At 43.8% G+C, this 26,098-nt stretch overlaps 1 protein-coding gene across 1 annotated transcript; it reads right to left on the reverse strand.

Annotated features, from left to right (window-relative positions):
- Window positions 1–1,287: 1,287 nt before the first annotated feature.
- On the reverse strand, window positions 1,288–25,171 carry eppk1 (epiplakin 1). Its single transcript, XM_046364044.1, is given in 6 exon segments — window positions 1,288–3,652; window positions 3,655–5,769; window positions 5,772–5,859; window positions 5,862–6,829; window positions 6,832–23,661; window positions 25,162–25,171. Coding segments are annotated over 6 exon segments (22,233 nt in total). The 3' UTR covers window positions 1,288–1,430.
- Window positions 25,172–26,098: the final 927 nt, after the last annotated feature.

Raw genomic sequence — 26,098 nt, forward strand, 5'->3', positions numbered from 1 at the left:
TGATTGGACATGATTTGGAAAGGCACACACCTGTTTATATAAGGTCCCACAGTTGACAGTGCATGTCAGAGCAAAAACCAAGCAATGAGGTTCGAAGGAATTGTCCGTAGAGCTCCGAGACAGGATTGTGTAGAGGTACAGATCTGGGAAAGGGTACCAAAACATATCTGCAGCATTGAAAGTCGACGAGAACAAAGGGGCCTCCATCATTCTTAAATGGAAGAAGTTTGGAACCACCAAGACTCTTCCAAGAGCTGCCACCTAGCCAAACTGAGCAATCATGGGACTTGGGAGGTGACCAAGAACCCGAGGGTCACACTGACAGAGCTCTAGAGTTCCTCTGTGGAGATGGGAGAACCTTCCAGAATGACAACCATCTCTGCAGCACTCCACCAATCAGGCCTTTATGGTGGAGTGTCCAGACGGAAACCACTCCTCAGTAAAAGGCACATGACAGCCCGCTTGGAGTTTGCCAAAAGGCACCTAAAGACTCTAAGACCATGAGAAACAAGATTCGCTGGTCTAATAAAACCAAGATTGAGCACTTTGGCCTGAATGCCAAGCGTCACGTCTAGAGGACACCTGGCATCATTTCTACGGTGAAGCATGGTGGTGGCAGCATCATGATGTGGGGATGTTCTTCAGTGGCAGGGACTGGGAGACGAGTCAGGATCAAGGCGATGATGAACGGAGCATAGTATAGAGAGCTCCTTGATGAAAACCTGCTCCAGTTTGCTCAGGACCTCAGACTGGGGTGACGGTTCACCTTCCAACAGGACAACAACCCTAAGCACATACCCAGGCAACTCAGGAGTGGCTTCGGGAAAAATCTTTGAATGTCCTTGAGTTGCCCAGCCAGAACCTGGACTTGAACCCATTCGAACGTCTTTGGAGAGACCTGAAAATAGCTGTGAAGCAACGCTCGCCATCCAACCTTACAGATCTTGAGAAGATTTAAAGAGAAGAATGGGAGACACTCCCTAAATACATATGTGCCAAGCTTGTAGCGTCATAACAAAAAAGACTGAAGGTTACAATCGCTGACAAAAGATCTTCAAAAAAGTATTGAGTATAGGGTCTGAAAATTTATTGAAATGTTATTTTTAAGTTTTATGTTATTTTTAAGATGTAAAAAAATATTTTTGGCTATATTGGGTATTGGGTATATTGTGTATATATTTATGAGGGGAAAAATATTTAATACATTGTAGAATAAGCGTCAAGAGGTGTGAAAACTTTCCGAAGGCACTGTACAATATAATTGTTGATAACTTCACAATAACAAAATTCACTTAAAAAAATGGCTTTTTATTATATTCAATTCAGAATAATTCGCCAAACATCAACAAAGAAAGCATTTATATGTGATAAAATAAAGATAAAATATCTGCACATCTTTGATAACAATTTTAAAACAAATCCGTATAAGCTCATTTATTCAGAGACAGAAAGCTAAGACCAGTGTCTGGGTCCCTCACACACCTCTCCAGAAGCTGCAAGTAGGTGAGGTTCTCTTGTGTGTTGGGGTCAAAAAAGCCCTTGGTGTCATCATCAGGGTCTTTGAGGATATGGTTCATTTCCTCATCAAGGTATCCTCTCTGGTACGCCACCTCTACTGGCACTCTATGACTGTACACTGGATCGATGATTCCACCAGTTGCAATCTGAGCCTCAAGAAGGCGAATTCCATGGTCCTTGACAATTAGATCCTTTTTCAAGGCCTGGAACAAGGAAATTGTGTTTCCTGTGTAGGGATCTTTGTATCCAGTGACTGCCCTCTCTGCTGAAAGCAGTTTGTTCTTCCACTCGTTCCCAACCACACCTTGAGCGGCTGCCTCTTCTACAGAGAGCTTCTTGTTCTTCACTGGGTCAATGACAAATCCAGTGGCAGCTTGAGCCTCCAGCAGAACCAGAGAGGTTCCAGGAGTTAGAAGACCTTTGGATTTGGCCTCATAGATGCTCATGGTCTGTTTGGTGGACTGAACATATACACCTGCAATGCTATTAGTTCCCTCCAAGTACTTGTGTACTGAGTCCATTTCACTCACTTGGTTCACTGTGACTTTTCCTGTGTTGAGGTCTTCATAGAGTTTCTTGTCAATAATTTTTGAGGCAAGCAGCTCGCCAGCGGTGACATTCTTCCTGATACCATGGAAGCTTGTCTCTGTGGTTGTTGTGGTGATGGTTGTTTTCTCTGACTTTGTCTCAGGTGGTGGTGTGCATGTTGACACTGAAGATGTTGTGGTTATTGTGGTGGAAGTCTTTTGTTGAATACTGGCTAGGATAATCTCCATGAAGCGTTCAATAGTGATTGCTCCAGATTTATACTGCTGCACAAGCTCTCTCCTTCTCTCCTCTGTGATGTATTTTGAGTAGAGGAGATCCCATAGAGACACTTTCTGTCCTTGAAATTTGCCTCCGGCCTTAGTTGTTGTCATAGCCTTTAGAGTGTTCTTGGTTTGCTCATCAATGAAGAAGTAAAATTCTCCTTTTTTGACAATTACGAGTAAGCTAAGGCCAGTATCTGGGTCTGTCACACACCTCTCCACAAGCTGCAGGTAGGTGAGGTTTTCTTGTGTGTTGGGGTCAAAAAATCCCTTTGTGTCATCATCAGGGTCATCGAGGATCTGGTTCATTTCCTCATCAAAGTATCCTCTCTGGTACGCCACCTCTACTGGCACTCTATGACTGTACACTGGATCTATGATTCCACCAGTTGCAATCTGTGCCTCAAGAAGGCGAATTCCATGGTCCTTGACAATTAGATCCTTTTTCAAGGCCTGGAACAAGGAAATTGTGTTTCCTGTGTAGGGATCTTTGTATCCAGTGACTGCCCTCTCTGCTGAAAGCAGTTTGTTCTTCCACTCGTTCCCAACCACACCTTGAGCGGCTGCCTCTTCTACAGAGAGCTTCTTGTTCTTCACTGGGTCAATGACAAATCCAGTGGCAGCTTGAGCCTCCAGCAGAACCAGAGAGGTTCCAGGAGTTAGAAGACCTTTGGATTTGGCCTCGTAGATGCTCATGGTCTGTTTGGTGGACTGAACATATACACCTGCAATGCTATTAGTTCCCTCCAAGTACTTGTGTACTGAGTCCATTTCACTCACTTGGTTCACTGTGACTTTTCCTGTGTTGAGGTCTTCATAGAGTTTCTTGTCAATAATTTTTGAGGCAAGCAGCTCGCCAGCGGTGACATTCTTCCTGATACCATGGAAGCTTGTCTCTGTGGTTGTTGTGGTAATGGTTGTTTTCTCTGACTTTGTGTCAGGTGGTGGTGTGCATGTTGACACTGAAGATGTTGTGGTTATTGTGGTGGAAGTCTTTTGTTGAATACTGGCTAGGATAATCTCCATGAAGCGTTCAATAGTGATTGCTCCAGATTTATACTGCTGCACAAGCTCTCTCCTTCTCTCCTCTGTGATGTATTTTGAGTAGAGGAGATCCCATAGAGACACTTTCTGTCCTTGAAATTTGCCTCCGGCCTTAGTTGTTGTCATAGCCTTTAGAGTGTTCTTGGTTTGCTCATCAATGAAGAAGTAAAATTCTCCTTTTTTGACAATTACGAGTAAGCTAAGGCCAGTATCTGGGTCTGTCACACACCTCTCCACAAGCTGCAGGTAGGTGAGGTTTTCTTGTGTGTTGGGGTCAAAAAGCCCTTGGTGTCATCATCAGGGTCATCGAGGATCTGGTTCATTTCCTCATCAAAGTATCCTCTCTGGTACGCCACCTCTACTGGCACTCTATGACTGTACACTGGATCGATGATTCCACCAGTTGCAATCTGTGCCTCAAGAAGGCGAATTCCATGGTCCTTGACAATTAGATCCTTTTTCAAGGCCTGGAACAAGGAAATTGTGTTTCCTGTGTAGGGATCTTTGTATCCAGTGACTGCCCTCTCTGCTGAAAGCAGTTTGTTCTTCCACTCGTTCCCAACCACACCTTGAGCGGCTGCCTCTTCTACAGAGAGCTTCTTGTTCTTCACTGGGTCAATGACAAATCCAGTGGCAGCTTGAGCCTCCAGCAGAACCAGAGAGGTTCCAGGAGTTAGAAGACCTTTGGATTTGGCCTCATAGATGCTCATGGTCTGTTTGGTGGACTGAACATATACACCTGCAATGCTATTAGTTCCCTCCAAGTACTTGTGTACTGAGTCCATTTCACTCACTTGGTTCACTGTGACTTTTCCTGTGTTGAGGTCTTCATAAAGTTTCATGTCAATGATTTTTGAGGCAAGCAGCTCACCAGCGGTGACATTCTTCCTGATACCATGGAAGCTTGTCTCTGTGGTTGTTGTGGTAATGGTTGTTTTCTCTGACTTTGTCTCAGGTGGTGGTGTGCATGTTGACACTGAAGATGTTGTGGTTATTGTGGTGGAAGTCTTTTGTTGAATACTGGCTAGGATAATCTCCATGAAGCGTTCAATAGTGATTGCTCCAGATTTATACTGCTGCACAAGCTCTCTCCTTCTCTCCTCTGTGATGTATTTTGAGTAGAGGAGATCCCATAGAGACACTTTCTGTCCTTGAAATTTGCCTCCGGCCTTAGTTGTTGTCATAGCCTTTAGAGTATTCTTGGTTTGCTCATCAATGAAGAAGTAAAATTCTCCTTTTTTGACAATTACGAGTAAGCTAAGGCCAGTATCTGGGTCTGTCACACACCTCTCCACAAGCTGCAGGTAGGTGAGGTTTTCTTGTGTGTTGGGGTCAAAAAAGCCCTTGGTGTCATCATCAGGGTCATCGAGGATCTGGTTCATTTCCTCATCAAAGTATCCTCTCTGGTACGCCACCTCTACTGGCACTCTATGACTGTACACTGGATCGATGATTCCACCAGTTGCAATCTGTGCCTCAAGAAGGCGAATTCCATGGTCCTTGACAATTAGATCCTTTTTCAAGGCCTGGAACAAGGAAATTGTGTTTCCTGTGTAGGGATCTTTGTATCCAGTGACTGCCCTCTCTGCTGAAAGCAGTTTGTTCTTCCACTCGTTCCCAACCACACCTTGAGAGGCTGCCTCTTCTACAGAGAGCTTCTTGTTCTTCACTGGGTCAATGACAAATCCAGTGGCAGCTTGAGCCTCCAGCAGAACCAGAGAGGTTCCAGGAGTTAGAAGACCTTTGGATTTGGCCTCGTAGATGCTCATGGTCTGTTTGGTGGACTGAACATATATACCTGCAATGCTATTAGTTCCCTCCAAGTACTTGTGTACTGAGTCCATTTCACTCACTTGGTTGACTGTGACTTTTCCTGTGTTGAGGTCTTCATAGAGTTTCTTGTCAATAATTTTTGAGGCAAGCAGCTCGCCAGCGGTGACATTCTTCCTGATACCATGGAAGCTTGTCTCTGTGGTTGTTGTGGTGATGGTTGTTTTCTCTGACTTTGTCTCAGGTGGTGGGTTGTATGTTGACACTGAAGATGTTGTGGTTATTGTGGTGGAAGTCTTTTGTTGAATACTTGCTAGGATAATCTCCATGAAGCGTTCAATAGTGATTGCTCCAGATTTATACTGCTGCACAAGCTCTCTCCTTCTCTCCTCTGTGATGTATTTTGAGTAGAGGAGATCCCATAGAGACACTTTCTGTCCTTGAAATTTGCCTCCGGCCTTAGTTGTTGTCATAGCCTTTAGAGTGTTCTTGGTTTGCTCATCAATGAAGAAGTAAAATTCTCCTTTTTTGACAATTACGAGTAAGCTAAGGCCAGTGTCTGGGTCTGTCACACACCTCTCCACAAGCTGCAGGTAGGTGAGGTTTTCTTGTGTGTTGGGGTCAAAAAGCCCTTGGTGTCATCATCAGGGTCATCGAGGATCTGGTTCATTTCCTCATCAAAGTATCCTCTCTGGTACGCCACCTCTACTGGCACTCTCTATGACTGTACACTGGATCGATGATTCCACCAGTTGCAATCTGTGCCTCAAGAAGGCGAATTCCATGGTCCTTGACAATTAGATCCTTTTTCAAGGCCTGGAACAAGGAAATTGTGTTTCCTGTGTAGGGATCTTTGTATCCAGTGACTGCCCTCTCTGCTGAAAGCAGTTTGTTCTTCCACTCGTTCCCAACCACACCTTGAGAGGCTGCCTCTTCTACAGAGAGCTTCTTGTTCTTCACTGGGTCAATGACAAATCCAGTGGCAGCTTGAGCCTCCAGCAGAACCAGAGAGGTTCCAGGAGTTAGAAGACCTTTGGATTTGGCCTCGTAGATGCTCATGGTCTGTTTGGTGGACTGAACATATACACCTGCAATGCTATTAGTTCCCTCCAAGTACTTGTGTACGGAGTCCATTTCACTCACTTGGTTCACTGTGACTTTTCCTGTGTTGAGGTCTTCATAGAGTTTATTGTCAATAATTTTTGAGGCAAGCAGCTCGCCAGCGGTGACATTCTTCCTGATACCATGGAAGCTTGTCTCTGTGGTTGTTGTGGTAATGGTTGTTTTCTCTGACTTTATGTCAGGTGGTGGTGTGCATGTTGACACTGAAGATGTTGTGGTTATTGTGGTGGTAGTCTTTTGTTGAATACTTGCTAGGATAATCTCCATGAAGCATTCAATAGTGATTGCTCCAGATTTATACTGCTGCACAAGCTCTCTCCTTCTCTCCTCTGTGATGTATTTTGAGTAGAGGAGATCCCATAGAGACAATGTCTGTCCTTGAAATTTGCCTCCGGGCTTAGTTGTTGTCATAGCCTTTAGAGTGTTCTTGGTTTGCTCATCAATGAAGAAGTAAAATTCTCCTTTTTTGACAATTACGAGTAAGCTAAGGCCAGTATCTGGGTCTGTCACACACCTCTCCACAAGCTGCAGGTAGGTGAGGTTTTCTTGTGTGTTGGGGTCAAAAAGCCCTTGGTGTCATCATCAGGGTCATCGAGGATCTGGTTCATTTCCTCATCAAAGTATCCTCTCTGGTACGCCACCTCTACTGGCACTCTATGACTGTACACTGGATCGATGATTCCACCAGTTGCAATCTGTGCCTCAAGAAGGCGAATTCCATGGTCCTTGACAATTAGATCCTTTTTCAAGGCCTGGAACAAGGAAATTGTGTTTCCTGTGTAGGGATCTTTGTATCCAGTGACTGCCCTCTCTGCTGAAAGCAGTTTGTTCTTCCACTCGTTCCCAACCACACCTTGAGAGGCTGCCTCTTCTACAGAGAGCTTCTTGTTCTTCACTGGGTCAATGACAAATCCAGTGGCAGCTTGAGCCTCCAGCAGAACCAGAGAGGTTCCAGGAGTTAGAAGACCTTTGGATTTGGCCTCGTAGATGCTCATGGTCTGTTTGGTGGACTGAACATATACACCTGCAATGCTATTAGTTCCCTCCAAGTACTTGTGTACGGAGTCCATTTCACTCACTTGGTTCACTGTGACTTTTCCTGTGTTGAGGTCTTCATAGAGTTTATTGTCAATAATTTTTGAGGCAAGCAGCTCGCCAGCGGTGACATTCTTCCTGATACCATGGAAGCTTGTCTCTGTGGTTGTTGTGGTAATGGTTGTTTTCTCTGACTTTGTGTCAGGTGGTGGTGTGCATGTTGACACTGAAGATGTTGTGGTTATTGTGGTGGTAGTCTTTTGTTGAATACTTGCTAGGATAATCTCCATGAAGCGTTCAATAGTGATTGCTCCAGATTTATACTGCTGCACAAGCTCTCTCCTTCTCTCCTCTGTGATGTATTTTGAGTAGAGGAGATCCCATAGAGACACTTTCTGTCCTTGAAATTTGCCTCCGGCCTTAGTTGTTGTCATAGCCTTTAGAGTGTTCTTGGTTTGCTCATCAATGAAGAAGTAAAATTCTCCTTTTTTGACAATTACGAGTAAGCTAAGGCCAGTATCTGGGTCTGTCACACACCTCTCCACAAGCTGCAGGTAGGTGAGGTTTTCTTGTGTGTTGGGGTCAAAAAATCCCTTTGTGTCATCATCAGGGTCATCGAGGATCTGGTTCATTTCCTCATCAAAGTATCCTCTCTGGTACGCCACCTCTACTGGCACTCTATGACTGTACACTGGATCTATGATTCCACCAGTTGCAATCTGTGCCTCAAGAAGGCGAATTCCATGGTCCTTGACAATTAGATCCTTTTTCAAGGCCTGGAACAAGGAAATTGTGTTTCCTGTGTAGGGATCTTTGTATCCAGTGACTGCCCTCTCTGCTGAAAGCAGTTTGTTCTTCCACTCGTTCCCAACCACACCTTGAGAGGCTGCCTCTTCTACAGAGAGCTTCTTGTTCTTCACTGGGTCAATGACAAATCCAGTGGCAGCTTGAGCCTCCAGCAGAACCAGAGAGGTTCCAGGAGTTAGAAGACCTTTGGATTTGGCCTCATAGATGCTCATGGTCTGTTTGGTGGACTGAACATATATACCTGCAATGCTATTAGTTCCCTCCAAGTACTTGTGTACTGAGTCCATTTCACTCACTTGGTTGACTGTGACTTTTCCTGTGTTGAGGTCTTCATAGAGTTTCTTGTCAATAATTTTTGAGGCAAGCAGCTCACCAGCGGTGACATTCTTCCTGATACCATGGAAGCTTGTCTCTGTGGTTGTTGTGGTGATGGTTGTTTTCTCTGACTTTGTCTCAGGTGGTGGGTTGTATGTTGACACTGAAGATGTTGTGGTTATTGTGGTGGAAGTCTTTTGTTGAATACTTGCTAGGATAATCTCCATGAAGCGTTCAATAGTGATTGCTCCAGATTTATACTGCTGCACAAGCTCTCTCCTTCTCTCCTCTGTGATGTATTTTGAGTAGAGGAGATCCCATAGAGACACTTTCTGTCCTTGAAATTTGCCTCCGGCCTTAGTTGTTGTCATAGCCTTTAGAGTGTTCTTGGTTTGCTCATCAATGAAGAAGTAAAATTCTCCTTTTTTGACAATTACGAGTAAGCTAAGGCCAGTGTCTGGGTCTGTCACACACCTCTCCACAAGCTGCAGGTAGGTGAGGTTTTCTTGTGTGTTGGGGTCAAAAAAGCCCTTGGTGTCATCATCAGGGTCATCGAGGATCTGGTTCATTTCCTCATCAAAGTATCCTCTCTGGTACGCCACCTCTACTGGCACTCTATGACTGTACACTGGATCGATGATTCCACCAGTTGCAATCTGTGCCTCAAGAAGGCGAATTCCATGGTCCTTGACAATTAGATCCTTTTTCAAGGCCTGGAACAAGGAAATTGTGTTTCCTGTGTAGGGATCTTTGTATCCAGTGACTGCCCTCTCTGCTGAAAGCAGTTTGTTCTTCCACTCGTTCCCAACCACACCTTGAGAGGCTGCCTCTTCTACAGAGAGCTTCTTGTTCTTCACTGGGTCAATGACAAATCCAGTGGCAGCTTGAGCCTCCAGCAGAACCAGAGAGGTTCCAGGAGTTAGAAGACCTTTGGATTTGGCCTCGTAGATGCTCATGGTCTGTTTGGTGGACTGAACATATACACCTGCAATGCTATTAGTTCCCTCCAAGTACTTGTGTACGGAGTCCATTTCACTCACTTGGTTCACTGTGACTTTTCCTGTGTTGAGGTCTTCATAGAGTTTATTGTCAATAATTTTTGAGGCAAGCAGCTCGCCAGCGGTGACATTCTTCCTGATACCATGGAAGCTTGTCTCTGTGGTTGTTGTGGTAATGGTTGTTTTCTCTGACTTTATGTCAGGTGGTGGTGTGCATGTTGACACTGAAGATGTTGTGGTTATTGTGGTGGTAGTCTTTTGTTGAATACTTGCTAGGATAATCTCCATGAAGCATTCAATAGTGATTGCTCCAGATTTATACTGCTGCACAAGCTCTCTCCTTCTCTCCTCTGTGATGTATTTTGAGTAGAGGAGATCCCATAGAGACAATGTCTGTCCTTGAAATTTGCCTCCGGGCTTAGTTGTTGTCATAGCCTTTAGAGTGTTCTTGGTTTGCTCATCAATGAAGAAGTAAAATTCTCCTTTTTTGACAATTACGAGTAAGCTAAGGCCAGTATCTGGGTCTGTCACACACCTCTCCACAAGCTGCAGGTAGGTGAGGTTTTCTTGTGTGTTGGGGTCAAAAAAGCCCTTGGTGTCATCATCAGGGTCATCGAGGATCTGGTTCATTTCCTCATCAAAGTATCCTCTCTGGTACGCCACCTCTACTGGCACTCTATGACTGTACACTGGATCGATGATTCCACCAGTTGCAATCTGTGCCTCAAGAAGGCGAATTCCATGGTCCTTGACAATTAGATCCTTTTTCAAGGCCTGGAACAAGGAAATTGTGTTTCCTGTGTAGGGATCTTTGTATCCAGTGACTGCCCTCTCTGCTGAAAGCAGTTTGTTCTTCCACTCGTTCCCAACCACACCTTGAGAGGCTGCCTCTTCTACAGAGAGCTTCTTGTTCTTCACTGGGTCAATGACAAATCCAGTGGCAGCTTGAGCCTCCAGCAGAACCAGAGAGGTTCCAGGAGTTAGAAGACCTTTGGATTTGGCCTCGTAGATGCTCATGGTCTGTTTGGTGGACTGAACATATACACCTGCAATGCTATTAGTTCCCTCCAAGTACTTGTGTACGGAGTCCATTTCACTCACTTGGTTCACTGTGACTTTTCCTGTGTTGAGGTCTTCATAGAGTTTATTGTCAATAATTTTTGAGGCAAGCAGCTCGCCAGCGGTGACATTCTTCCTGATACCATGGAAGCTTGTCTCTGTGGTTGTTGTGGTAATGGTTGTTTTCTCTGACTTTGTGTCAGGTGGTGGTGTGCATGTTGACACTGAAGATGTTGTGGTTATTGTGGTGGTAGTCTTTTGTTGAATACTTGCTAGGATAATCTCCATGAAGCGTTCAATAGTGATTGCTCCAGATTTATACTGCTGCACAAGCTCTCTCCTTCTCTCCTCTGTGATGTATTTTGAGTAGAGGAGATCCCATAGAGACAATGTCTGTCCTTGAAATTTGCCTCCGGCCTTAGTTGTTGTCATAGCCTTTAGAGTGTTCTTGGTTTGCTCATCAATGAAGAAGTAAAATTCTCCTTTTTTGACAATTACGAGTAAGCTAAGGCCAGTATCTGGGTCTGTCACACACCTCTCCACAAGCTGCAGGTAGGTGAGGTTTTCTTGTGTGTTGGGGTCAAAAAAGCCCTTGGTGTCATCATCAGGGTCATCGAGGATCTGGTTAATTTCCTCATCAAAGTATCCTCTCTGGTACGCCACCTCTACTGGCACTCTATGACTGTACACTGGATCGATGATTCCACCAGTTGCAATCTGTGCCTCAAGAAGGCGAATTCCATGGTCCTTGACAATTAGATCCTTTTTCAAGGCCTGGAACAAGGAAATTGTGTTTCCTGTGTAGGGATCTTTGTATCCAGTGACTGCCCTCTCTGCTGAAAGCAGTTTGTTCTTCCACTCGTTCCCAACCACACCTTGAGAGGCTGCCTCTTCTACAGAGAGCTTCTTGTTCTTCACTGGGTCAATGACAAATCCAGTGGCAGCTTGAGCCTCCAGCAGAACCAGAGAGGTTCCAGGAGTTAGAAGACCTTTGGATTTGGCCTCGTAGATGCTCATGGTCTGTTTGGTGGACTGAACATATACACCTGCAATGCTATTAGTTCCCTCCAAGTACTTGTGTACTGAGTCCATTTCACTCACTTGGTTCACTGTGACTTTTCCTGTGTTGAGGTCTTCATAGAGTTTCATGTCAATGATTTTTGAGGCAAGCAGCTCACCAGCGGTGACATTCTTCCTGATACCATGGAAGCTTGTCTCTGTGGTTGTTGTGGTAATGGTTGTTTTCTCTGACTTTGTGTCAGGTGGTGGTGTGTATGTTGACACTGAAGATGTTGTGGTTATTGAGGTGGTAGTATTTTGTTGAATACATGCTAGGATAATCTCCATGAAGCGTTCAATAGTGATTGCTCCAGATTTATACTGCTGCACAAGCTCTCTCCTTCTCTCCTCTGTGATGTATTTTGAGTAGAGGAGATCCCATAGAGACACTTTCTGTCCTTGAAATTTGCCTCCGGCCTTAGTTGTTGTCATAGCCTTTAGAGTGTTCTTGGTTTGCTCATCAATGAAGAAGTAAAAATCTCCTTTTTTGACAATTACGAGTAAGCTAAGGCCAGTATCTGGGTCTGTCACACACCTCTCCACAAGCTGCAGGTAGGTGAGGTTTTCTTGTGTGTTGGGGTCAAAAAAGCCCTTGGTGTCATCATCAGGGTCATCGAGGATCTGGTTCATTTCCTCATCAAAGTATCCTCTCTGGTACGCCACCTCTACTGGCACTCTATGACTGTACACTGGATCGATGATTCCACCAGTTGCAATCTGTGCCTCAAGAAGGCGAATTCCATGGTCCTTGACAATTAGATCCTTTTTCAAGGCCTGGAACAAGGAAATTGTGTTTCCTGTGTAGGGATCTTTGTATCCAGTGACTGCCCTCTCTGCTGAAAGCAGTTTGTTCTTCCACTCGTTCCCAACCACACCTTGAGAGGCTGCCTCTTCTACAGAGAGCTTCTTGTTCTTCACTGGGTCAATGACAAATCCAGTGGCAGCTTGAGCCTCCAGCAGAACCAGAGAGGTTCCAGGAGTTAGAAGACCTTTGGATTTGGCCTCATAGATGCTCATGGTCTGTTTGGTGGACTGAACATATACACCTGCAATGCTATTAGTTCCCTCCAAGTACTTGTGTACTGAGTCCATTTCACTCACTTGGTTCACTGTGACTTTTCCTGTGTTGAGGTCTTCATAGAGTTTATTGTCAATAATTTTTGAGGCAAGCAGCTCACCAGCGGTGACATTCTTCCTGATACCATGGAAGCTTGTCTCTGTGGTTGTTGTGGTAATGGTTGTTTTCTCTGACTTTGTGTCAGGTGGTGGTGTGCATGTTGACACTGAAGATGTTGTGGTTATTGTGGTGGTAGTCTTTTGTTGAATACTTGCTAGGATAATCTCCATGAAGCGTTCAATAGTGATTGCTCCAGATTTATACTGCTGCACAAGCTCTCTCCTTCTCTCCTCTGTGATGTATTTTGAGTAGAGGAGATCCCATAGAGACAATGTCTGTCCTTGAAATTTGCCTCCGGCCTTAGTTGTTGTCATAGCCTTTAGAGTGTTCTTGGTTTGCTCATCAATGAAGAAGTAAAATTCTCCTTTTTTGACAATTACGAGTAAGCTAAGGCCAGTATCTGGGTCTGTCACACACCTCTCCACAAGCTGCAGGTAGGTGAGGTTTTCTTGTGTGTTGGGGTCAAAAAAGCCCTTGGTGTCATCATCAGGGTCATCGAGGATCTGGTTCATTTCCTCATCAAAGTATCCTCTCTGGTACGCCACCTCTACTGGCACTCTATGACTGTACACTGGATCGATGATTCCACCAGTTGCAATCTGTGCCTCAAGAAGGCGAATTCCATGGTCCTTGACAATTAGATCCTTTTTCAAGGCCTGGAACAAGGAAATTGTGTTTCCTGTGTAGGGATCTTTGTATCCAGTGACTGCCCTCTCTGCTGAAAGCAGTTTGTTCTTCCACTCGTTCCCAACCACACCTTGAGCGGCTGCCTCTTCTACAGAGAGCTTCTTGTTATTCACTGGGTCAATGACAAATCCAGTGGCAGCTTGAGCCTCCAGCAGAACCAGAGAGGTTCCAGGAGTTAGAAGACCTTTGGATTTGGCCTCATAGATGCTCATGGTCTGTTTGGTGGACTGAACATATACCCCTGCAATGCTATTAGTTCCCTCCAAGTACTTGTGTACTGAGTCCATTTCACTCACTTGGTTCACTGTGACTTTTCCTGTGTTGAGGTCTTCATAAAGTTTCATGTCAATGATTTTTGAGGCAAGCAGCTCACCAGCGGTGACATTCTTCCTGATACCATGGAAGCTTGTCTCTGTGGTTGTTGTGGTAATGGTTGTTTTCTCTGACTTTGTGTCAGGTGGTGGTGTGCATGTTGACACTGAAGATGTTGTGGTTATTGTGGTGGTAGTCTTTTGTTGAATACTTGCTAGGATAATCTCCATGAAGCGTTCAATAGTGATTGCTCCAGATTTATACTGCTGCACAAGCTCTCTCCTTCTCTCCTCTGTGATGTATTTTGAGTAGAGGAGATCCCATAGAGACAATGTCTGTCCTTGAAATTTGCCTCCGGCCTTAGTTGTTGTCATAGCCTTTAGAGTGTTCTTGGTTTGCTCATCAATGAAGAAGTAAAATTCTCCTTTTTTGACAATTACGAGTAAGCTAAGGCCAGTATCTGGGTCTGTCACACACCTCTCCACAAGCTGCAGGTAGGTGAGGTTTTCTTGTGTGTTGGGGTCAAAAAAGCCCTTGGTGTCATCATCAGGGTCATCGAGGATCTGGTTCATTTCCTCATCAAAGTATCCTCTCTGGTACGCCACCTCTACTGGCACTCTATGACTGTACACTGGATCGATGATTCCACCAGTTGCAATCTGTGCCTCAAGAAGGCGAATTCCATGGTCCTTGACAATTAGATCCTTTTTCAAGGCCTGGAACAAGGAAATTGTGTTTCCTGTGTAGGGATCTTTGTATCCAGTGACTGCCCTCTCTGCTGAAAGCAGTTTGTTCTTCCACTCGTTCCCAACCACACCTTGAGAGGCTGCCTCTTCTACAGAGAGCTTCTTGTTCTTCACTGGGTCAATGACAAATCCAGTGGCAGCTTGAGCCTCCAGCAGAACCAGAGAGGTTCCAGGAGTTAGAAGACCTTTGGATTTGGCCTCGTAGATGCTCATGGTCTGTTTGGTGGACTGAACATATACACCTGCAATGCTATTAGTTCCCTCCAAGTACTTGTGTACGGAGTCCATTTCACTCACTTGGTTCACTGTGACTTTTCCTGTGTTGAGGTCTTCATAGAGTTTATTGTCAATAATTTTTGAGGCAAGCAGCTCGCCAGCGGTGACATTCTTCCTGATACCATGGAAGCTTGTCTCTGTGGTTGTTGTGGTAATGGTTGTTTTCTCTGACTTTGTGTCAGGTGGTGGTGTGCATGTTGACACTGAAGATGTTGTGGTTATTGTGGTGGTAGTCTTTTGTTGAATACTTGCTAGGATAATCTCCATGAAGCGTTCAATAGTGATTGCTCCAGATTTATACTGCTGCACAAGCTCTCTCCTTCTCTCCTCTGTGATGTATTTTGAGTAGAGGAGATCCCATAGAGACAATGTCTGTCCTTGAAATTTGCCTCCGGCCTTAGTTGTTGTCATAGCCTTTAGAGTGTTCTTGGTTTGCTCATCAATGAAGAAGTAAAATTCTCCTTTTTTGACAATTACGAGTAAGCTAAGGCCAGTATCTGGGTCTGTCACACACCTCTCCACAAGCTGCAGGTAGGTGAGGTTTTCTTGTGTGTTGGGGTCAAAAAAGCCCTTGGTGTCATCATCAGGGTCATCGAGGATCTGGTTAATTTCCTCATCAAAGTATCCTCTCTGGTACGCCACCTCTACTGGCACTCTATGACTGTACACTGGATCGATGATTCCACCAGTTGCAATCTGTGCCTCAAGAAGGCGAATTCCATGGTCCTTGACAATTAGATCCTTTTTCAAGGCCTGGAACAAGGAAATTGTGTTTCCTGTGTAGGGATCTTTGTATCCAGTGACTGCCCTCTCTGCTGAAAGCAGTTTGTTCTTCCACTCGTTCCCAACCACACCTTGAGCGGCTGCCTCTTCTACAGAGAGCTTCTTGTTATTCACTGGGTCAATGACAAATCCAGTGGCAGCTTGAGCCTCCAGCAGAACCAGAGAGGTTCCAGGAGTTAGAAGACCTTTGGATTTGGCCTCATAGATGCTCATGGTCTGTTTGGTGGACTGAACATATACCCCTGCAATGCTATTAGTTCCCTCCAAGTACTTGTGTACTGAGTCCATTTCACTCACTTGGTTCACTGTGACTTTTCCTGTGTTGAGGTCTTCATAAAGTTTCATGTCAATGATTTTTGAGGCAAGCAGCTCACCAGCGGTGACATTCTTCCTGATACCATGGAAGCTTGTCTCTGTGGTTGTTGTGGTGATGGTTGTTTTCTCTGACTTTGTCTCAGGTGGTGGTGTGTATGTTGACACCGAAGATGTTGTGGTTATTGAGGTGGTAGTCTTTTGTTGAATACATGCTAGGATAATCTCCATGAAGCGTTCAATAGTGATTGCTCCAGATTTATACTGCTGCACAAGCTCTCTCCTTCTCTCCTCTGTGATGTATTTTGAGTAGAGGAGATCCCATAGAGACACTTTCTGTCCTTGAAATTTGCCTCCGGCCTTAGTTGTTGTCATAGCCTTTAGAGTATTCTTGGTTTGCTCATCAATGAAGAAGTAAAATTCTCCTTTTTTGACAATTACGAGTAAGCTAAGGCCAGTATCTGGGTCTGTCACACACCTCTCCACAAGCTGCAGGTAGGTGAGGTTTTCTTGTGTGTTGGGGTCAAAAAAGCCCTTGGTGTCATCATCAGGGTCATCGAGGATCTGGTTCATTTCCTCATCAAAGTATCCTCTCTGGTACGCCACCTCTACTGGCACTCTATGACTGTACACTGGATCGATGATTCCACCAGTTGCAATCTGTGCCTCAAGAAGGCGAATTCCATGGTCCTTGACAATTAGATCCTTTTTCAAGGCCTGGAACAAGGAAATTGTGTTTCCTGTGTAGGGATCTTTGTATCCAGTGACTGCCCTCTCTGCTGAAAGCAGTCTGTTCTTCCACTCGTTCCCAACCACACCTTGAGCGGCTGCCTCTTCTACAGAGAGCTTCTTGTTCTTCACTGGGTCAATGACAAATCCAGTGGCAGCTTGAGCCTCCAGCAGAACCAGAGAGGTTCCAGGAGTTAGAAGACCTTTGGATTTGGCCTCGTAGATGCTCATGGTCTGTTTTGTGGACTGAACATATACACCTGCAATGCTATTAGTTCCCTCCAAGTACTTGTGTACTGAGTCCATTTCACTCACTTGGTTCACTGTGACTTTTCCTGTGTTAAGGTCTTCATAGAGTTTCTTGTCAATAATTTTTGAGGCAAGCAGCTCGCCAGCGGTGACATTCTTCCTGATACCATGGAAGCTTGTCTCTGTGGTTGTTGTGGTGATGGTTGTTTTCTCTGACTTTGTCTCAGGTGGTGGGTTGTATGTTGACACTGAAGATGTTGTGGTTATTGTGGTGGAAGTCTTTTGTTGAATACTGGCTAGGATAATCTCCATGAAGCGTTCAATAGTGATTGCTCCAGATTTATACTGCTGCACAAGCTCTCTCCTTCTCTCCTCTGTGATGTATTTTGAGTAGAGGAGATCCCATAGAGACACTTTCTGTCCTTGAAATTTGCCTCCGGCCTTAGTTGTTGTCATAGCCTTTAGAGTGTTCTTGGTTTGCTCATCAATGAAGAAGTAAAATTCTCCTTTTTTGACAATTACGAGTAAGCTAAGGCCAGTGTCTGGGTCTGTCACACACCTCTCCACAAGCTGCAGGTAGGTGAGGTGTTCTTGTGTGTTGGGGTCAAAAAAGCCCTTGGTGTCATCATCAGGGTCATCGAGGATCTGGTTCATTTCCTCATCAAAGTATCCTCTCTGGTATGCCACCTCTACTGGCACTCTATGACTGTACACTGGATCGATGATTCCACCAGTTGCAATCTGTGCCTCAAGAAGGCGAATTCCATGGTCCTTGACAATTAGATCCTTTTTCAAGGCCTGGAACAAGGAAATTGTGTTTCCTGTGTAGGGATCTTTGTATCCAGTGACTGCCCTCTCTGCTGAAAGCAGTTTGTTCTTCCACTCGTTCCCAACCACACCTTGAGAGGCTGCCTCTTCTACAGAGAGCTTCTTGTTCTTCACTGGGTCAATGACAAATCCAGTGGCAGCTTGAGCCTCCAGCAGAACCAGAGAGGTTCCAGGAGTTAGAAGACCTTTGGATTTGGCCTCGTAGATGCTCATGGTCTGTTTGGTGGACTGAACATATACACCTGCAATGCTATTAGTTCCCTCCAAGTACTTGTGTACGGAGTCCATTTCACTCACTTGGTTCACTGTGACTTTTCCTGTGTTGAGGTCTTCATAGAGTTTATTGTCAATAATTTTTGAGGCAAGCAGCTCGCCAGCGGTGACATTCTTCCTGATACCATGGAAGCTTGTCTCTGTGGTTGTTGTGGTAATGGTTGTTTTCTCTGACTTTGTGTCAGGTGGTGGTGTGCATGTTGACACTGAAGATGTTGTGGTTATTGTGGTGGTAGTCTTTTGTTGAATACTTGCTAGGATAATCTCCATGAAGCGTTCAATAGTGATTGCTCCAGATTTATACTGCTGCACAAGCTCTCTCCTTCTCTCCTCTGTGATGTATTTTGAGTAGAGGAGATCCCATAGAGACAATGTCTGTCCTTGAAATTTGCCTCCGGCCTTAGTTGTTGTCATAGCCTTTAGAGTGTTCTTGGTTTGCTCATCAATGAAGAAGTAAAATTCTCCTTTTTTGACAATTACGAGTAAGCTAAGGCCAGTATCTGGGTCTGTCACACACCTCTCCACAAGCTGCAGGTAGGTGAGGTTTTCTTGTGTGTTGGGGTCAAAAAAGCCCTTGGTGTCATCATCAGGGTCATCGAGGATCTGGTTCATTTCCTCATCAAAGTATCCTCTCTGGTACGCCACCTCTACTGGCACTCTATGACTGTACACTGGATCGATGATTCCACCAGTTGCAATCTGTGCCTCAAGAAGGCGAATTCCATGGTCCTTGACAATTAGATCCTTTTTCAAGGCCTGGAACAAGGAAATTGTGTTTCCTGTGTAGGGATCTTTGTATCCAGTGACTGCCCTCTCTGCTGAAAGCAGTTTGTTCTTCCACTCGTTCCCAACCACACCTTGAGCGGCTGCCTCTTCTACAGAGAGCTTCTTGTTCTTCACTGGGTCAATGACAAATCCAGTGGCAGCTTGAGCCTCCAGCAGAACCAGAGAGGTTCCAGGAGTTAGAAGACCTTTGGATTTGGCCTCATAGATGCTCATTATCTCTTTGGTGGATTCAATTCTTACTCCTGCAATGGAATTTGTTGCCCCCCCAAGGTACTTTTGAATAGATTCCATTTCCCCTACAGTCTCTTCAGTAACTTCTCCATGGATAATCTGAGTGAAGAGTTCCTTTGATATGATTTGTGACTCATAAAGCTCACTTGCTGATACCTGCTTCCTCAGTCCTTTGAACTTTATTTGTTTTGATGTCACTTCCTGTATTATTATGATGACTATTTCTATTATCTCTTTCATTGTCAATGATCTTGTCTTGTACTGTTTCAAGAGCTGCCCTCTCTTCAGTTCTGAAATGTATTCAGAGATTAACACATCCCACATTGACACTTGTTTGTCTTCAAATTTACCTGCATTGATGACCACAATTTTGTCTTTGAATTCCTGCTCTGTTTGTTCATCTGTGTGAAAGTCACCTCCAGCTTCAACATGTAATGGTAGGAGTAAAAGTCCTGTATGAGAATCCTTTTCACATCTCTCTCTTAACTGAAGGTATGTTAGGTTTTCCTTGGTGTTGGGGTCAAAGAATCCTTTTGTGTCATCATTTGGATTAGACATTACTTCACTTGTTTCTTCATCAAGGTAGCCATTTTTCTTGGCGACATGAGAAGGTATCCTGTAGCTGTTGACTGGGTCAATTATTCCCCCTGTTGCAATTTGTGCTTCTAGCAGATGTATCCCATGGCCTTTCTCGATCAGATCTTTTTTCATTGCTTCAAATAAAGATATTGTGTCATCTGTGTATGGATCTACATATCCAGTGACTGCTCGTTCAGCTGAGAGTAGTTTTTCATGTATTTCTAGTCCAATTAGTCGTTCTCTTGCGGCCTCATCAACAGATAGATATTTGTTCTTGATTGGATCGATGACAAACCCTGTTGCAGCCTGAGCCTCAAGCAGTTTCAGTGCAGTACCAGGTGTTAGCAAACCTTGTGTCTTTGCCTCATAAATGCTCATTACTTTTTTGGATGGAAGAATCTGGACGCCAGCAACACTTCCTGTACCCCTTAGGTATTGTTTCACAGAATCCAGTTTGGTCACTTGTTCAAGAGTTACTTTTCCTTCCTCCAAACTCCTGAAGGTATCGGCATCGATTATGCTTGATTTCAATAGTTGTTTTGCAGAGACCGGCTTTCTCAAACCTATTGTTGTTTTCAGAGTTTTGTTCTCTTCCAGTTTTGTAATGGTGGAAATGACCAAAGTGATTATTACTTGTATGGTTATCTTCTTTGTTCTGTATTTTTCAAGGAACTGGAGTCTCTGATCATCAGTAAAGTATCCAGAGTGAATCAAATACCAAAGAGAGACCGTCTTTCCTGAATAACGCCCTACTGATAGGCTAACAGTTGTCTTTTCAAACTCCTGTTTAATCTCAGCGTCTGAGTACATTTTGTCAGTTTCATTCTGTGTTTTTGTTTTGTCCATCAGTGGCAGAAGAAACAGACCCGTCTCTGGGTCCTTTATGCACTGCTCCATCATTTCCATGTAGGTCAAGTTTGCTTGTGTCCTTGGGTCAAAAAATCCCTTGGTGTCTTCACTGGGATCTGTCAGGATTTGATTAAGCTCTACATCAAAGTATCCCTTTCTGTAAGCAACTTCAAGGGGCAAATGCAGACACTTCAATGGGTCAATGATGCCACCTGTTGCAATCTGGGCTTCAAGTAAACGAATGCCATGCTGCTGCAGGATCAGATCTTTCTTCATGGCTTGAAAGAGTGAGATCTTTTTGTCAGTGTAGGGGTCTGTGTAGCCAGTTACTGCCTTCTCTGCTGATAAGAGCTTTTCGTACAGTTCTGGGCCAATTATCTTCTCTTTCAGAGCATGATCCACAGTCAGTTTCTGGTTATGGAGAGGGTCAATGATAAAGCCTGTGGCAGCTTGTGCTTCCAGAAGAGATAGCGCAGTACCAGGAGTCAGGATGCCCTTTTTCTTGGCCTCATAGATGCTCAGTTTTTGACTGGAGGGTTGGAGTATCACCCCGGCAACACAGCTGTTTCCTCTCAGATAGGTTCTAACTGTGTCTATCTTCAGTATATCCTTGTTGGTCAGTTTCCCTTCAATCAGACTTTTGTATGTCTTTTCATCCACAATTTCCAACCTCAAAAGGTCCACAACAGAAACATTCCCCCTCAGACCCTCAAAGTTAAGACCAGCTTGCCACTTTATCTCCTTGCATTCAATGATTTCCAGGATAATTACAATGATTTCATTGATTGTGATCATCCTTGACTTGTACAGTTTGAATAACTCCTGCCTTTTGTCCTCACACAGATATTCAGAGTTGATGAGATCCCAGAGTGTTACATGCTTGCAGCTGAACCTGCCATACTTAACAGTGACATTTGTAGCTTGGAATGTCTCCTTTATGTGATCTTGTATGTTGACTCTGTTGCTTTTGCCTTTGAGGGGCAGAAGACAAAGGCCTGTGCTTGGATCAGTGACACATCTAGCCATGAGCTTCAGGTATGTGAGGTTTTCATGAGTGTTGGGGTCAAAGAAGCCCTTAGTGTCATCACTTGGATCATCAAGAATCTGATTCATTTCCTCATTGAAATATCCCCTCTTGTATGCTACATGGACAGGAATACGATGGCTGTTAAGAGGGTCAATGATTCCTCCAGTGGCAATCTGTGCCTCCAGCAGACGAATTCCATGGTCTTGTAAGATGAGGTCTTTCTGCATGGCTTGGAACAGAGAGATGGTTTTGCCAGTGTATGGATCTTTGTAACCAGTCACTGCTTTCTCTGCTGAACGCAGCTTTCCATGAAGGTCAGGTCCCACTATGTTTGCCTTCACTGCCTCATCCACTGAAAACTTTCTATTGGCAATAGGGTCAATGATGAAGCCTGTTGCTGCTTGAGCTTCCAGTAGAATCAGTGCAGTTCCTGGCATTAGCTTTCCCTTTTGTCTGGCCTGGTAGATTGTCATGATCTGAGAATCAGGAAGCAAAACACCTGCAATGCTGTCTTTCCCTTGTAAGTACATTTGAACAGTTTCATCCTCTGTGACCTCCTTCACTGTCTTCTTCCCCTTGTTGAGTTCCTCCAGGATATTCTCACTAATGATATCTGCCTCTACCAGCTGCTTTGCTGTGACAGTCTCCCGGATTCCTTCAAAGACGACGTTGGTTCTTTTCACTGATTGCTCTATAACCTCCATAATTTTTCTGATCATCATCTTCATTGTAAGGTGTCCCTGTGTGTATTGCCGAATGATGTCTTGCCTCTGATGTTCGTTGAAGTATTCTGACATCAGCAATTCCCAAAGGGATACAATCATTCCCATGTACTTCCCACAAGTCACCCTCACTCTCACTTCTTTGAAGTTAAGTTTGGTTTGATAGTCGATGAAATTATGATTCCGACCACCTGACTGTTCCATAAGAGGAAGCAGGCAGAGTCCAGTGGCTGGGTCGATGACACATCGTCCCATCAGCTGAAGGTATGTCAGATTTTCCTTTGTGTTTGGATCAAAGAATCCTTTGGTGTCATCTCCTGAGTCTGCAAGTATTGCATTCATGTTTTCATCAAAGAAACCTCGCTTGTAGGCCACGTCCACAGGAAGTCTGTGACTGTTGATGGGATCAATTATTCCTCCTGTGGCGATTTGAGCTTCCAGTAAGCGAATTCCATGCTCCTTCACGATTAGGTCCTTTGACAATGCCTGAAACAGGGATATTGTTTCACTTGTGTAGGGGTCTTTGTATCCTGTGACTGCCCGCTCAGCCGAAAGCAGTTTAGCATGGTAGTCAGGGCCCACAACTTTGTTTTTAATAGCCTCGTCCACGCTGAATTTCTTGTTCTGAACAGGGTCAATCATAAAACCAGTGGCAGCCTGTGCCTCAAGAAGAACTAGAGCTGTTCCAGGCATAAGAATGCCCTGCTTCATGGCTTGATAGATACTCATTCTCTGATTGGACGAGAGCATAGCTACACCAGAGATACCTCCTTTACCTTCCAGGTACTCTTTCACAGTCTCCATGAGCATCACATCCTGAGTGGTTGTTTTGCCTTCCTGCAAGTCGTCATAGGTCTCTTTGTCAATGATGTTTGCTGCCAGGAGCTCAGTGGAGGACACCCCCCTTCGCAGGCCTTTGAAGGTGATGCATACTGGGAGCAGCAGTAAGCCAGTGTCAGGATCCACTATGCATTTCTCTATCAGATGTGAGTAGTTAAGATTTTCTTGTGAGTTTGGATCATAGAAAACTTTGAGGTCTTCCATCTGGTCAGAGAGTAAACCTTTTTCATAGTGTCCCTTCTCAATCGCTGAGTACACTGAAACATGTTTTTTTTCAACTGGGTCAAATAGGCCTTTTGTGGATATCTGTGCCTCAAGCAACCGGGATCCGTAATTTTTTGGAATCACATCCTTTTGTATGGCTTGGAATACAGACATTTTTTCATTTGTATAAGGATCTATGTAACCATCAATGGCTCTCTCAGCAACAAGGAGTTTTTCTCTCATCTCAGGTCCAATTATTCCTTCCTTGACAGCTTCTTCTATTGGAAGTTTCCGGTTGTTGATAAGGTCTATGATTCCCTCAGTGGCAGCCTGGGCCTCCAACAGGGCCAATGCTGTGCCAGGCTTCAGTAGACGTTTCTTCATGGCCTGATATATTGTTATCTTCTGCTTTGTCTTCTCCAGGAAGACTCCAGCTACTGCACCAGTGCCTTGTGCCTGGCCATTTTCATTCCCTTCCATATCTTTAGTGATCGGCTCAATCTTGACTTTCAAATCTGTGTAAAGATACAGAGAAAAACAAATGTAAATAGGAAAAGCACTTGCACATTTGAGTTTGCATGTTGCAGGTGAATGGGAATAATTGGATGAGGCCAAACAGCCAATACATAATCTTAAACAAAGTGATACTGTCAAGAGCAGGTTTTCCTTTTCTTTTACAATATCGGGTTGCAAAGGTTCATTTTCACTTGGAAATCTTTAGTAATAGTTTTATGTTTTATCAATGATTTACTCTGAAGAATGACTTCAATTTATTTGTTTGCTTGTGCTGTATTATTTCATATCAGTTTCATGGCATTAACTTTCAAAAAAAATCTTGCCTGGGCTCATATGCCTGATGTTGCAGTTGTTTGCAGGTATAAATAAACACAATTTTAAATCAGTTCAATCTAATGTAATTTCAGTAATGAAGTGAAAACAATTGTCTGGTTGATTGTGGATTTTAAGATGTAATATGATTTTATTTCATTTCCTGCAATAACTAGAAATGAAATGGACCACAACTACAGTCAGTGTAACATTGTGAAATGTATTTATTTGTTTAGGCATGTTAAAGCAACTGTTGGAAAGGTGTAGACTTAAAATGGAAATATGGGGGAACTATAAAACCTAAGAGCACTTAAATGTAACCTGAAACATTATTGTAACTCAACATATTTTTTAGAGAAGACACTGATCATGAATATATAATTCTTAATTACACTAGATTAGGTTTATATTGTTGAACTTTATCAATAAATGCGCTTGTGCATGTTAAGACATAAGACAACAATGGGTAAATGAGCCAGAAAAGCACACAGCTTGACTAAAACACATACACTTCATCTACAATGACATAATTCTTAAAAAGTATGGTGAAATATGGTGCATTCACTAGGACCCATGCTCATCAAAACATAAGATCAAACGTGTTTGGGGGAGCACAATAACGGTAGCTAGCAAACTCACATACATTGCAGTGTTTCATACACTTGACCTTATTTTAGCGCCCAAAACATTTCATATGAATACCATTGTAAAGCACTATTTCTCCCCTTTCCTGCAAAATCAATGATGAGGCCTTCATGCTGCCCGTCTCTGCATGATTGAAGAAAGCAATGGAGCTCACCCGTGTCTTTAAAAAAATCACCTATAAAATGTCAATAAAACACTATAAAGACTTTATATAATGTCTCATCACATACCAATAGTATTTGAAGGTTTGTGTCGAATTTGAATTTGAATAGGGTTTTTAGTCCGGAGCTAAAGTTATCTTCACAAGTAAACTGCGGCTGTCGCATTTGTCATGATGGCTCGCAGTGATGACGCAAAAAAATGTACTATTGTTTGAATTAACTTCTGATGAAGCCACGAGTAATTTTACATTACATTTACATTTAAGTCATTTAGCAGACGCTCTTATCCAGAGCGACTTACAAATTGGTACATTCACCTTATGACATCCAGTGGAACAGCCACTTTACAATAATGAACTTTGCACTCATTATTTCACTCACCATTGACCATTTCTTGTTTTTAATCTGCGGGAGAAGTGCTACCCCTGGTGGAAAGAGGCTGTACAACACACAATGAGTTGCAAAATGCAAAATGTAGTTTACAATCCGGATTTTGATGCCAACACAGTCGCTGCAGTCCTATTAGTTTTCATTACAGCCTCGTTTGAATGCCACAGTTGGGCAAAATGTGTACAAAACAGTGTTAGTTACCAGTATTTACCATCGATCTGATCAAAATCTGGACATTACTGTCTCATTGTTGGGAAGACATAATGTGGTTACAGGATCTTAACATCAAGCAAAGACTTGTCAGGCATGTTCTAAGTCATAAGGAAGTAAAAAAGATAGAAAGCAAAGGTATTTGGGCTTCATCCCAAATGGCACCCTATTCCCAATGTAGTGCACACATTATTTTGTGCACTATATAGGGCAGGGGTATTTAACTCTTACTCTACAAGGTCCGGAGCCTGCTGGTTTTCTGTTGTACCTGATAAGGAATTGCGCACACCTGGTGTTCCAGGTCTAAATCAGTCCCTGATTAGAGGGGAACAATGAAAAAATGCAGTGGAACTGGTTTCGAGGTCCAGAGTTGAGTTTAAAGGACAGGGATTAGGGTTCCATTTCGGACACACCCTTGACATACTGCAAGAAGTCTGTTTATCTCAAGATGGGTAGCTAGATTGTGTGCCGGATAACATCACTATAGCATGTGGGAGTAGAGAGGGTGTGATTATATTGTTTTTCATGCAGGGTGTGGATAAATATTTCAAATATAAAAAATGTGGTCTCCATGCTATTTTCATGAATGCATTAGACTACAAATTATTATCTACGATAATATTATCTATTACCTATTTACCAAAGCTGTGTCTTGCATGATTAAGCAGCAGGTTAACTGTTATGTAGTAGGCTCTGTAACATGAGGACACAATGGGTA

This window comes from Oncorhynchus gorbuscha, linkage group LG09 (genome assembly GCF_021184085.1).
Source record: "Oncorhynchus gorbuscha isolate QuinsamMale2020 ecotype Even-year linkage group LG09, OgorEven_v1.0, whole genome shotgun sequence".
Classification (NCBI taxonomy): Eukaryota; Metazoa; Chordata; class Actinopteri; order Salmoniformes; family Salmonidae; genus Oncorhynchus; species Oncorhynchus gorbuscha.